Source organism: Sinohyriopsis cumingii, chromosome 16, assembly GCF_028554795.1.
Source record: "Sinohyriopsis cumingii isolate HCF-2022 chromosome 16, ASM2855479v2, whole genome shotgun sequence".
In the NCBI taxonomy this organism is placed as follows: domain Eukaryota; kingdom Metazoa; phylum Mollusca; class Bivalvia; order Unionida; family Unionidae; genus Sinohyriopsis; species Sinohyriopsis cumingii.
In genome coordinates, this window is record NC_142976.1 from 29,641,294 (window position 1) to 29,656,572 (window position 15,279).

The 15,279-nt window shown below is 35.9% G+C and overlaps 1 protein-coding gene across 1 annotated transcript in view; it reads left to right on the forward strand.

The window, feature by feature from the left end:
• The window catches only part of LOC149780127 (tudor domain-containing protein 5-like), a 222,523-nt gene extending 208,842 nt beyond the window's left edge, over positions 1-13,681 (forward strand). The window contains exons 20-22 of the mRNA XM_089936896.1: positions 805-932; positions 4,623-4,759; positions 6,399-13,681. Of these exons, the coding sequence (XP_089793022.1) occupies positions 805-932; positions 4,623-4,759; positions 6,399-7,091 (958 nt within the window). The 3' untranslated portion in view covers positions 7,092-13,681. The remainder of the gene's footprint in view (positions 1-804; positions 933-4,622; positions 4,760-6,398) is intronic.
• Positions 13,682-15,279: the final 1,598 nt, after the last annotated feature.

Sequence of the window (15,279 nt, forward strand, 5' to 3'; positions counted from 1 at the left end):
TTTATATGCATAGCCATTCAAGAATGTCTTTTATACACCAAAGCATCAGGGTGCATGAAAAGCTCATGGAAACCAATGTGTTTCAATTTATTCGTGAGTAACCCCAAAATGTATTTCCTACTTGCATTGCAGGCAAAACTGACATAAACTTCCTGTGAGCAATAAGTTCATGGGTGACTTTCAGTGACATTAAATTTGATTATTCCTTATTTGGTTATTTGTGCATTAACATTGCACAGGAATTACCAAAATTCAATTGCCATTAGACAGTTTCTGAGAAATTTGCCCAAAAAAATAAATTAACTTATTAACATCAGATGCCATAATTATTTGTCATGAAGCAGTACCATGCTTCTGAGCTCTGTAACCTTAACATCAATTATGATAAACCAAAATGGGTGGTATTACCAAAAAAGGAGAAAGATTTAGTTGTATAATTATGTTAAATAATTTAGACGTTCTACATGTGTGAAAAAAAATAGAGCAATAAAGCCCAACAAAATATGTGTAGTCAATATAACCAATTGAAAGAAGTTAATTTGGATCCCTTTAGAAGTAACTCCCAAAATGCATTTCTAACTCACGTTTTGAGTGAAAATGTTGAATTTCCAGGGTGCAGTGAGTTACTGGGGAAATATGATTTAGAATTCTAACTTGGAGGTAAGACAGACAAGATAAAGATTGTGAGACTGTACCTGTACTGCAATATTCTCAATTTCTACCTTATATGACCTTATTGTCTCCTTGTTATATTTGTTTGATAAAATTAGCCTGGAATGTAACGAATAAATATATAATTTTCAGAAAGAGAATTTTGCAGATGTTAATGGAACAGCCAAGCCCTGAAATTGTCAATCAACTGCATGATGTGGAGGAACAGATTCTGGAAATTCAGGAGACCATTACCACTCTAAATAATAAGAAACAATCAGGTGAGAGTAGTTGGTAGGACTAATCAGAAAGAATCAGGTGAGAGTGGTTGGTAGGACTAATTAGAAACAGTCTAGTGGTTGGTAGGACTAATCAGAAAGAATCAAGTGAGATTAATTTGTATGACTAAGTAGAAACAGTCCAAAACAGGTCAGAAAGTGATTGCTATGACTAATCTGAAACCATCAGGTGAGAGTGACTGCCATGACTAATCAGAAACAGTCAGATGAGATTGATTGGTATGACTAGTCAGAAACAGGTGAGATTGAGTGGTATGACTAATCAGAAACAGTCAGGTGAGATTGATTGGTATGACTAATCAGAAACAGGTGAGATTGATTGGTATGACTAATCAGAAACAGTCAGGTGAGATTGATTGGTATGTCTAATCAGAAACAATCAGGTTGTAGAAAGTTTGGTATGACTAATCAGAACAATACAGTGAGATTGATTGGTAGGACTAATGAGAAACAGTCAGGTGAGAGTGATTTGTGACTAATCCAAAACATTGAGGTGAAAGAGACCACTCCGGTTGCCTAGTGGTTAGAGTGTTCGCCTCAGATGTGGGAGGTTGTGGGTTCGATCCGCAGCCGAGTCATACCTAAAACTTACATAAATGGTACTAACAGCTGCCTCACTTGGCACTCAGCATTAAGAGGTTAGTGTTAGGACTGGTCTACCTGATGTCAGGATAATGTGACTGGGTGGGACATCATGCTACATGTTTGCGGCATGATGCCTCAGTGCTAGACATCACTATAAACTGCCACATTGCAGACATCATAGCGATATGACTGAAAAATTGTTAAAGCTACGTTAAAAATCCAAATCACATCACACTTCAGGTGATAGAGTGATTGCTACGAATAATCTGAAACAATCAGGTGAGAGTGATTTGTATAAGTTATTTGGTAGCACTAAACAGATTTTGGCTGTTGTTGCTTTCTTGAATGTGCTGACTTTAAAATCGTCTGCTGTGAAAATAAAACTCCAAAACCATAAGCGCATATACAAGTATACTTTCTTGTGGATCCCACCTTTACAAAAACTAGACATAGTGATCACTTTGATATGCATGTGCATGTCTGTACATGTCCACATCCTAAATTAAGGTTGAAAGTATAGAGACATGAGCATTTAGTAATCCTTACATCTTTTTGACGTCCATCTGGAACTGCAGTTTTTGATGTCCATCTGGGAGTGCAGTTTTTGATGTCCTTCTGGGAGTGCAGTTTTTGATGTCCATCTGGGAGTGCAGTTTTTTTGATGTACACATCAACAAATTACTTTGCTCTCGCAATGTTTGTTGAGAGTAATTTCCATTTTCGTTATAGCAGTTTATGTCATCATCTCATTAGTCCCACACTGTTTGATGAATTGCCATAAAAAGGGATGAATATTATAGTTGTTACCTGAAAATGATCATGTCAATAGATCACTTTGTTCCCATAATTTTGATTAGAGTTATTGCCCTTTTTATTATGTAGCTTTATGCAGTGTATGGAAACATGTTGTTTGTGCAACTTATCCTGCAGATGTTGATTGATTACCTTGAAACTTGGTAAACATTATGGCTATCACCTGAACATACACCTAGCAACAAATCACGTTGCTCCCATAATTTTGATTAGAGTTATTGGCCTTTTTGTAGCTTAATGCAGTGTATGACACAATTTCAGTAGTGCAGATAGCCCCACAGTTCGACTTGCAGTTGTTGTTTGTATTTTTGTGAAACTCTGTACATATTGCGGTCATCATTTAAAGATGCAAATATTGACAAGTCTTTGTGTTTCCATGACTTTTGTGAGAATTAATGCCCTTCATGGCTTGCAGTTGGATGCAGTATACAAGAATTTTGTGAATACAGCTACTCCTGAAGTTTTCAGTTATTTTGCTGTGAAACTTAGTACATATTATGGTCATCATCAGAAGATAGCAACTTTGAAAAAATTTTATACTATTTTTACTAGACTTATACACTATAGATTCTTCTTCCATCAGTTTGTCTCCCTCACTGGGGGAGTTGCAGTAACTGAGTTTTTTGAGTGTTGGTCATGTGTTTATTATCAGCTGCCTTTGTGTGTCCCTGAGAAATTCATTTAGCTTCCATTTCCTTGGCATACTATAGACAGCAATATGTTAAATTGCTGTTAAAACCAACAAATACTCCATCATTGGGAATAGTTGGGATGCAGGAGCAGTTGGAGATATACATGAGTAAATAGCTGTCAAATTTAAGTCACACTTAATGTTTCATATTATTTCTTTAAAAGTGGAGTCGACAAAAGGAGATTCTTTTGTGACATAGAAATTTAGAAATGGGTCAGACTAAAGTTTGGTATGACTTGGAATTTTAGGACAATACACTTTAAAGCCAAGCCCTCTTTACTACACATAGGTATTCAGAAAACCTGAGATTTTCAACTCATGGAATATAATTCCTTATAATTAAAACTACCTTATGATGAAGTACATCAGACATACAGTACTCTTCATTATATTAGAGGGGGCCCTGAGTGGTCTAAAGCGCTCTCCATTATGGATCACTGCCATCTCACCTCTGTCTGCGTGGGTTCGAGTCTCGGATTTGGCCAATGTGGGTATGTGAGAAAGCTTGCCAGTAGCTTCTCGTGGGTTGGTGGTTCTTTCTGGGGATTTCCCGGGTTCTTCCTCCACCATTAATACCGGCCACCATGTATAGTCTATCGTTTGCTGAAAAATGGCGTTAAACCTTACAACAACAACAACATTATATTAGACCATCTCACCTGTCTGGGTGGATTCGAGTGTCGGACTCGGCCACTGTGCATATGTGAGAAAGCTTGCTGGTAGCTTCTTGTGGGTTGGTGGTTCTTTCCGGGGTTTTCCCAGGTTCTTCCTCCACCATTAATACTGGCCGCCATGTATAGCCTATCTTGTGCTGAAAAATGGCATTAAACCCTACAACAACAACAACATTATATTAGAACACTCTCCCTATAAAGCATGGAATATAATACTTTATAAGTAAGACTACCTTATAATGAAGTACATCAGACATACAGTACTCCTTCGTTATGACACTGTCCCTGAAAAGCATGGAATATAATACTTTATAAGTTAGACCAACCTTATAAAGGCTCATTTATTTATAAGCTGGAAAAGAGGGACAACTTTACAGTGTTTTAATGTTTCAGTAGTGGAAGGATGAAGTTTTTAATAAGAGCATTATAGTGTCTCCATTGTCCATCTGTTTATTCTTCTGCCACTTATTCATACTTTGGTTAAGTTTTGGTTTCTGGGTTTAATGCCATTTTTCATAAAATGATAGGCTATACATATTGGCCATTGTATCTGGTGGAGGAGGAACACATGAAAACACCGTGAAGTACCACCAACCCATTGAAAGCTACTGGCAAGCATTCTCACATACCTGCATTGAGTTTAGGTTTTGGTGTTAGGTGGGGCAATTCTTATATTGCAAAAAAGAGGTGAGTGGTGCATTCATGTTCTTCAGCACATGTCTACTTCTTGGCCATCTTTGGAATTAATAAATAGAATGTTTTACAGTTAACAGTTAGAGCTTGTACAGTTAACAATTAGAACTTTTGCAATTAACAATTGTCTATTAGAACTTGTTGGACAATAAACATTTATAAATAAAGTTATAAAAACAAGTCTCAGTATAATGCAGTTACTGTTATCTTTTGCAGAAATGCAACCTGCTAAATCAGCCACCCCATTAAGAAGTGTAACAGCATCCCAAGACAAAGTTTCAGAACCACAACAGTGTACAGAAGACAAAGCAAACCCAGAAAAGATTGGCACAATCACCCATACTCCCAGCAAGGTTAGTGGACTTAAGTTCAATTACCCATACTGCCAGCATGGTTAGTGGACTTAAGTTCAATTACCCATACTGCCAGCATGGTTAGTGGACTTAAGTTCAATTACCCATACTGCCAGCATGGTTAGTGGACTTAAGTTCAATTACCCATACTGCCAGCGTGGTTAGTGGACTTAAGTTCAATTACCCATACTGCCAGCATGGTTAGTGGACTTAAGTTCAATTACCCATACTGCCAGCATGGTTAGTGGACTTAAGTTCAATTACCCATACTGCCAGCATGGTTAGTGGACTTAAGTTCAATTACCCATACTGCCAGCATGGTTAGTGGACTTAAGTTCAATTACCCATACTGCCAGCGTGGTTAGTGGACTTAAGTTCAATTACCCATACTGCCAGCATGGTTAGTGGACTTTGATTCTCTGCTGGCACTTATCTAATATCAAATTTTACAGACATCACTTTAGCATGAAATAGTGAAACTACAGAATCAAGGTAAAATATAACCAACATTTCTAAGTTATTTAAATTTAAATCAGACATGTCCAATATTTTTGTTCAGTGTTTGGAACTGTATGAACATCAACACTCTAGATTAATGTCAGCTATGTGTATATATGTCTGTATGAACATCAACACTCTAGATTAATGTCAGCTATGTGTATGTCTGTCTTACCATTCACACTCTAGATCAGTGTCAGCTATCTGTATGTCGGTCTTACCATTCACACACTAGATCTGTATCAGCTATGTGTATGTCTGTCTTACCATTCACACTCTAGATTAATGTCAGCTATGTGTATATCTTTCTGTATGAACATCCACACTCTAGATTAATGTCAGCTATGTGTATGTCTGTCTTACCATCCACATGCCAGATTAATGCCAGCTATATGCATCTGTCTGTCTGAACATCCACACTCTAGATTAACCTCAGCAATGTGTCTGTCTGCCTGTCTGTCTAACCATCCACATGCCATATTAATGTCAGCTATATGCATGTCTGCCTTACCATCCACATGCCAGATTAATGCCAGCTATATGTATGTCTGTCAGTCTGATTAATGTCCACTATGTATTTTTCTGTCTGTCTTACCATCCACACACCAGATTAGCATCAGTTATGTGTATGTCTGTCTGTCTTACCATCCACACACCGGATTAATGTCAGCTATGTGTATGTCTGTCTGTCTTACCATCCACACACCATATTAGCATCAGTTATGTGTATGTCTGTCTGACCATCCATGCCCTAAATTAATATCAATTATGTGTTTGTCTCTCTGATTACCCACACCCTAGATTAATGTCAGTGGTAAAGTTTTTTCAATTAGGCTTAGTATTATTAAAGTGTTTTACTTTCTAATTAAAAAAGAAGTGTGCTTGACAAAGAGGGGATCTCTAATATCACTGAGATTTTTTGAAAGCTGAAAAAAAGAATAAAATATATACATAAAATATTATATGATATGGCAATCTTTATAAACTGTGGTAATCTTTATACACTATGGTAATCTTTAGACACTATGGCAATCTTTTTACAGTAATCTAATCTATGGTGTCAGTGCTTTCATATACATTTCAAACTGTAACCTCATTTCAGAATAGCATATTCATAAGTTATTGTTTTCTTTCATTTCAGCACATAGTTGCAATAACTGCTGAGAACCGATCCACATCATCAGCAACAAGTAATCCCAAAACCAATGTTGTCTGGCCAATGGTGCATGAAAAAGATCCCAATCAAAAGCTGTTCAGCCAGTCAGTTCCAGTTTCCCTATCAACAGATATGCCACAAACACCAACAGTGTTGAGGGGGGTTATGAGACCAGATGTTCAAGCCCAAATGTTACAAAACCGACGGTTGATGAATTTGCAAGATAACCAGTCTGTTTCATCAGCAAATGCTACTATACCTGAAAACCAGTCTGTTTCATCAGCAAATACTGCTATACCTCAAAACCAGTCTGTTACATCAGCAAATGTAACCATGCCTCTAAACCAGTCTGTATTTGCAAATTATGAACACTACATGCAGCAGCAAACTATGCTCTTCCAGCCAATGGTCTTAACACAACTTGGCATGATGCCAGGGATGAATATGGGACTTTTGCCATCAGTGGCCCCTCTGTTATATGCAGGATTGCCAGTCCCCTCTTTAATGGGCACACAAGCACCTCCACCAATCACCACTGCTGGAATGGGTAGAGGCCAGCCCATTACAAATGATATGGGATTGTTGCCAGAGTTAATTCCCCTTTTGCAGAATTTACGGATGAACCAGGCACGAGGACGAGGTTTTGGAGGGCCAGGAGGACCTTCTGAAAATTCATGAGATTTTTCTGCAGGAATTGATGCCGACTACAATGTCTTAATTGTCTTCTCGCAATAGCATGTAGTAGGACATATTAATCACTTTTCATATGGCAATAGCATGTAGGGGTACATAGCAATCACTGTTCCATTAGCACTTACGATAGTGATGTCGTCGAGGTAGATATTGCATATGAAGGTTCTTGCCAGGGTTTTCAAATTGATATATTGATGAAATGTATATCTTATTACAGTTTTTGCTAAAATATAGTCTTTCACATAATTCTTGTTCTTTTATAATGTGAAGAAATATTGTGTTCAAGTTTACCACTGCATAGCTGTTTACTGCTCCAATTTCACCAGTTATCTTTTCCTCAATCTCAGCTGCATTTCAGTATCTTCCCTTTTAAAAAATGAACCCCACCCACTTGTACACTATATATTCTGACTACTGAAATAATCATGTTTTGTGTTGGGAGTAAAATCCAAACTGAATGAAATTTTTCTGCTGATCATAATCTTGTCATTCAATTTTTCTGCTGATCATAATTTTGTCATTCAGTTTTACTAATGATGGCTTGAGTATTCTCATTCAAGTCGGTGATGTTTAATAACATTCAAGTCAGTGATGTTTAATAACATTCAAGGCAGTGATGTGTAATAACATTGTCATTCAAAGCATCTGTGATGTGTAATCACAAATTTCATTCATGGCAGTGATGTGTAAAAACATTTTTATTCAAGGCATTGATGTGTAATAACATTCTATTTCAAGATAATGACAAGTAATAACATTCCCATTCAAGGCTGTTCTGTGTAATAACATCTGTTCTTCAGTGCTCATCTCGATGTTTGTATCTAACTCAGATGAATTGGGTTGTTTCACTTAGTGTTCTCTGCCTATGTAAATTAGCCTATGGGGCTCTTCCACAGCGGTGTTCAAAGAACTTGACAGTGTGATCCTAGCTATTATCTGTAAGTTAAGTGATCTGTGAAACTGTGGCTGTTTATCTCTGCCTTACCTTACTGACTCCATGATAATCAGCTACACTAACTATCCTGAGGATAGTTTTAGATGGACTTTAAGCAGAAGTGTTTATGCAGTCAATGGACATGTAAAGTTGTGGTTTAAAAAAAAATGTTTAATGAACATTATGGAAAATCATGTTTTTCGAACACAACTGTGTCTGGATGGAGTTAGAAGTCAAAGACATCTTTTTACTTGATGCATCTTATGGCAGGTATGCGTACAGGTGGCTAAAATTCAAAATCGGAATTTGAGAAACTAAACAGATCTGCCACTATTGCTGTTTCTTCTTCCAAATAAGACAGAAATTGTGTACATTTGTAATGTTGGTCCTTGAGGCAGTCCAAGTCTCCCACCCCAGACTGCCTCTATAATTAACAAATCTGCATCACATGATTATTATCAGGGAATGGAGGTACATAAAGTATTCCAGACTGCTCAACCAAGGTCTCAGAAGGTAAAAACTTAAATCTGTGATCCATTACTTTGTCTTTCCTTGAAAACATTTGGAAAACAAAAAGCGTTTTTTGAACATTGGTTTCGAAATTTGTGCATTAGCTTTATTTTGCCCAGGCTGTTGCAATACAGGTACGGATGAACCCTTGACAGGGAATGTTTTGCTTGCTCATTTATGTATGTACTTTTTTTCTCCATTTGAAACAAATTCCCAAAGATTGAAATATCATATATATCATCAAAGTTGTTCATAGGAAAATTTTAGCATGAAACAAGGTCACAGTGCTTTACTTTTCTTGCTCATATTGATTTTTGTAGGCATTTAGATCATGCATACACATTAGGTTAGATATTGATTCCAGTTTAAATTTTCATGTGGTTTGCAGCATTGATTGAGTCTGATTATGTAGAAATAAAGCATTAATTGTAGAGTTTAAGTGGTAATTGATGAGATTAAATGGTTTTTATATGGCAATTCAGTGTTAATTGTAGAGATTGGGTGTTGTAAAAATTAAGTATAAATTTTATACTTATTTGTAGAAGTCATGTGTTTTAGAAATTTAATATTTTAGAAGTGTTAATTGTAGAGATTAATTACTAATTCTAGAAATGATGCCACAGTGTTAATTATATGGATGTTAACTGTAGAAACTAAAGTGTTAACTGTAGAGATTTAGTGTTAATTTTAGAAATTATTTTTTAAAGATGGTCCTGGTAGACTTTTATTGTACAGAGTCCATATCTGCTGTACAATGATGTTATATTTTGTTTCCTAAGGAAATCTAATGTTTACAGTTTTGTTTATTCTAGTATTTGTAACTTGTAATAGTAATGTCAATATTGTATGGAGCATATGTGTACTTTTAGTTCAAAACTAACATGCATACATGTAGTAATGATGCCAACAAGAAAAATGAAGTAAGCTGAACAAATATTAAATCTGAACCAGTTTTCCAGTCATGAACAATGGTTAAAGATATTTGCTGTGTATATTGATTCTCTCTTTAAGATATTTTTGTCATATTACATGTGACTTTGGAAACATTTATTGTGTGCTTTTAGTGGACATATAAATAATGTGTTGGCTTGAAATAGAATTCGTACATGCAAGACATTTTTCTGGGTTGTAGACTTTATAGAGTAATTCAGTTAAACTTAAATTTCAGTTAAGCACATTTTTTATTGGCCTGGTATGTAATAACGGGAATATAGCTGCAGCCCTTTCCATCCCCATAAAGACCCTTGTAAGTGACCAGTAAAACACCAAGGCCCTTAGAGATCTCCCCATAAAGTCCCTTGTTGGTGACCAGTATAGCACCAAGGCCCTGTGAGATCTCCCCATAAAGTCGCTTGTTGGTGACCAGTATAGCACCAAGGCCCTTAGAGATCTCCCCATAAAGTCCCTTGTTGGTGACCAGTATAGCACCAAGGCCCTGTGAGATCTCCCCATAAAGTCCCTTGTTGGTGACCAGTATAGCACCAAGGCCCTGTGAGATCTCCCCATAAAGTCCCTTGTTGGTGACCAGTATAGCACCAAGGCCCTGTGAGATCTCCCCATAAAGTCCCTTGTTGGTGACCGGTATAGCACCAAGGCCCTGTGAGATCTCCCCATAAAGTCCCTTGTTGGTGTCCACTATAAGCACCAGGCCCTGAAAGAGATCTCTATTTCCATGAATTGTGGCAACAATGATAAAATAAAATGGTTTTAATTTCAAGCCTACTATTGCATGTGATTTGCTCAAATGTAGATGTCTGAAAAATTACATGGCGATATACTGTCTGTGCATGACTTGTTTAAAGGAGCTGAAATCAATGAGAAGAAATTTGTATGCTAAGTTTTGATATGTTATAAATATGACTGCCTCATACCTTGGAGCTACGATTTGGCATAAACAGCACCAGCTTTGTACTTATTTTGACAAAGAAAGTAGTACAAATATCATAGATGAACAGCAGAAAAGTCTTGAAAGTGAAACTGTTTTCAGGGCATTTATACCAGCCCATATCAACATTGCTTGGCCAATTTTCTTATGATTGATGGGCTTCACTGATCACTTCCCATTTATTTATGTAGCTGTTTGGATAATCATCTTAATTATTTAAAGTCCTGTAGTTGATTTTAATTGATCATTTGAGTCTGAATCTGCTGTTAAACTTAAGCATTTCAGTGATTTGATAGACACATGATAGTTTTAATGAAAACAGTGCAGAAAGTGATGACATAATTGTTCACCAAATTTCTAAAGTAACTTGAAATATGCAAAAGAAATCATAATGTTTTTTTATATGCACTTAGGAAAGATGTCCAAATTGATATAGGAAATGTAAAAGTTGTATACTTTAAAAGCAGATTCATAAATAATGTATCTTTAACACTCATTCATAATATTGTATCTTTTACATTCATTCATAATAATGTATCTTTAACATTTCATTCATGATAATGTATCTTTAAAATTTATTCACAATAGCATAATTACTGAGAGAGAACAAAGGAGGCCCTTGAAGAAGAATCCTGTCAAATGTAGATATGTACACATGTATATATTAGGTTTCTTGTTAAATAGTATCAGTTCAAGGTCATGTACTAACCCAATCATTCCAACTAAATCTGTGATCGTGTTGTGAATTTCACGTTTTCAGTTGAAGTTGATGCACATACTACATGTATAAAAGTGTGTTAATTAGAACAGTAATACTTTGGATGTATGCATATGCAAGTGTTAATTGATGCTTTTGTATTAATTAAAACAGTGATACTTTGTATGTACATGTATAAAAGTTTTAATTGATGTTTGTGTATTAATTAGAACAGTAATACTTTGGATGTACGCATATGCAAGTGTTAATTGGTGCTTTTGTATTAATTAAAACAGTGATACTTTGTATGTACATGTATAAAAGTGTTAATTGAAGCTTCTGTATTAATTAAAACATTGATACTTTGGATGTACATGCATACAAGTTTTAATTGATGTTTGTGTATTAAATAGACCAGTGAAACGTTTAATGTCCACATGTACAAGTGTTAATTGATGCTTGTGTATTAATTAGAACAGTAATACTTTGTATGTATATGTATACAAATGATAATTGAAGCTTCTGTATTAATTAGAACAGTAATACTTTGGATGTACATGTGTACAAATGATAATTGAATCTTCTGTATTAATTAGAACAGTAATACTTTGTATGTACATGTATACAAATGATAATTGAAGCTTCTGTATTAATTAAACATTGATAATTTGGATCAACATGTAGCAATGTTTCTTAAAAACTGAATTATTACTCATCAGGATTAAAATTGTTCCAGCAAATACAAATCTGTGTAAAATATAAGCCAATGGATTTGTCAAATCCAAATGCATAGACTCACATCCACCATCAGATAATATGCCAATGGATTTGTCAAATCCAACTGCATAGACTCACAGCCACCATCAGATAATATGCCCATGGATTAGTCAAATCCAAATGCATAGCCTCACATCCTCCATCAGATAATATGCCCATGGATTAGTCAAATCCAACTGCATAGACTCGCATCCACCATCAGATAATATGCCCATGTATTAGTCAAATCCAACTGCATAGACTCGCATCCTCCATCAGATAATATGCCCATGTATTAGTCAAATCCAAAGGTATATACTCACATCCACCATCAGATAATATGCCCATGTATTAGTCACATCCAACTGTATAGACTCACATCCTCCATCAGATAATATGCCCATGGATTAGTCAAATGCATAGACTCATCCTCCATTGGATAATATGCCCATGGATTAGTCAAATCCAACTGCATAGACTCACAGCCACCATCCGATAATATGCCCATGGATTAGTCAAATCCAACTGCATAGACTCGCATCCTCCATCAGATAATATGCCCATGGATTAGTCAAATCCAAATGCATAGACTTATATCCACCATCAGATAATACAACAGCAGGGCTGGGTCTATGCAGTTTGTTAGAAGTAATCAGTAAAACAAACATAGACCCTGATCTACCAGAGCATGATGCAAAAGCAGATCAGGATATGTTTTTTGCACTTGGACTAGACTTGTACAGTATGAAAGTGAACATTAACGTTTGGACAAGGATTTATGTATGAACAAGTATTCATGTTTGGAAAAGTATTCATGTTTGGACAAGTATTCATGTTTGGACAAGTAATCATGTTTGGACAAGTAATTATGTTTGGACAAGGAATCATATTTGGACAAGTAATCATGTTTGGACAAGTAATCATGTATGGACAAGTAATTATGTTTTGGATAATATTGTTATTCTTGATATGTATTTTAAAGATTTTCTTGTTCTTAATTTCAATATTTTGGTCCAGAGGACACATTTATGGAATTTAGTTTTCATGTATGTTGAAAATAAAAGTTCATGATTTTTGGTTGTTGTTCTTTGACGTATTTTAGAAGTATATATGATGATGAAGCATAAACAATGTTACATACACAAGCATATTACATATTTATAGTGCTTGGTTGGTCCCACTTCTGTTTTTCAAATAGATGGCTGCCATTACAGAAAACAGGAAAGCCTTTAAACACTTTTGAGAAGCTAATCAACAAACTTTGATCACATTTTACTGAAAGCATTTTTAAATGAAGTCATTAGATTTGTGTCCCTAGTATTCCAATTTGTTACAAGGTAATGCCACCAATTTGAAACAGAAAATGTCCTTTAAATGACTTCTTTCAAGATGATGTTTCAGTGAGTACTGTATGGGTGATCATAGATGATGTAATGGTGAGTACTGCATTGATGATCATAAACTGTTACAGTTAGTATTGTATCAATGATCATAAATGGTGTTGCAATGAGTACTGTATGGGTGATCACAGATGGTGTTACAGTCAGTGAGTACTGTATGGGTGATCACAGATGGTGTTACAGTCAGTGAGTGCTGTATGGGTGATCACAGATGGTGTTACAGTCAGTGAGTACTGTATGGGTGATCACAGATGGTGTTACAGTCAGTGAGTACTGTAGTTTTTGTGTGATATAGTAGTAATTGGGAAAGCTGGTATCTGTATGGAAGATTTCATTATTCCTGTTATCTATGACAATTCAAGTTAACTACATTTGAAAAAAAACGTTTTCACATTTTTGCCTTTGTAGTGTTATTTTACTGCTTTCTGTAGTGTCTTTCACTGGCTATAAAGCCAGGTTTATGGTATGCAGTGTCTTTCACTTGCTATAAGGCCAGGTTATCTTATGGTATGTAGTGTCTTTCACTTGCTGTAAGGCCAGATTTATGGCATGTAGTGTCTTTCATTGGTTATTAAGGCCAGGTTTATGGTATGTAGTGTCTTTCACTTGCTATAAGGCCAGGTTATCTTATGGTATGTAGTATCTTTCACTAGCTTTAAGGCCAGGTTTATGGCATGTAGTGTCTTTCATTGGCTATTAAGGCCAGGTTTATGGTATGTAGTGTCTTTCACAGGCTGTAAGGCCAGGTTTATGGTATGTAGTGTCTTTCACAGGCTGTAAGGCCAGGTTTATGGTATGTAGTGTCTTTCACAGGCCGTAAGGCCAGGTTATCTTATGGTATGTAGTGTCTTTCATTGGCTATTAAGGCCAGGTTTATAGTATGTAGTGTCTGTCACTTCCTACAAGGCCAGGTTAGCATATTGTATGTTCCTGGATTTGTCATGCATTGTCTATTACCTGTCAGTAACTACTATATTCGGTATCACACATTTCGCAGAACCGATTTCACCCAAAACATGATAGAGAGCTTTTTGGTACTAAGGCCTTTCAGATTTGCATAAATAATCAAGATTTGTTAGTAAATATGTTCCCTTAGACCTCTGACTGCTCTGGTGGCCTAGAGGTTCGAGCGTCTGCCTCGGATGCAGTAGGTTGTGGGTTCGATCCCCAGCCGAGTCATACCAAAGACTTATAAAAATGGTACTAACAGCTGCCTCACTTGGTGCTCAGCATTTAGAGGTTAGTGTTAGGACTGGTCGGCCTGTTTTCTGGATAATGTGGCTGGGTGGGACATTATGCTACATGTCTGCAGGATGATACCCCAGTGCTAGACATCACTATAAACTGCCACACTGCAGACATCGTAGTGATATGACTGAATTTATTTTAAAGCTTCGCTAAAAATCCAAATCACACACACACACCCCCTTAAACCATTAAACATCTTCCCAAAAACTGCTGAACAGAATTTTAACAAATTTGACAACTGTCATCTGGTCTTTCAGCCAACAAATTACGCTTACCTGCCATCAGATAAAATCTGTGTTACTAAATATATCTTAGCCATTACATTTTATACAAATAATGCTGACCTGCCATCAGATAATACCTGTGTTACTAAATATATAATAGCTTTTAAATTTTATACAAATAATGCTTACCTACAATCAGTTTAGACCTGTGTTACTAAATATATAATAGCCGTTAAATTTTATACAAATAATGTAACCTGCCATCAGATAATACCTGTGTTACTAAATATATAATAGCTGTTAAATTTTATACAAATAACGCTTACCTGCCATCAGATAATACCTGTGTTACTAAATATATAATAACCGTTAAATTTTATACAAATAATGATAACCTGCCATCAGATAAGACCTGTGTTACTAAATATATAATAACCGTTAAATTTTATACAAATTTACTTTTTAGTATGGCCATTCTGCTAAAAAGGAGAACGTCCATAAAGTATGTATGCATAAAAT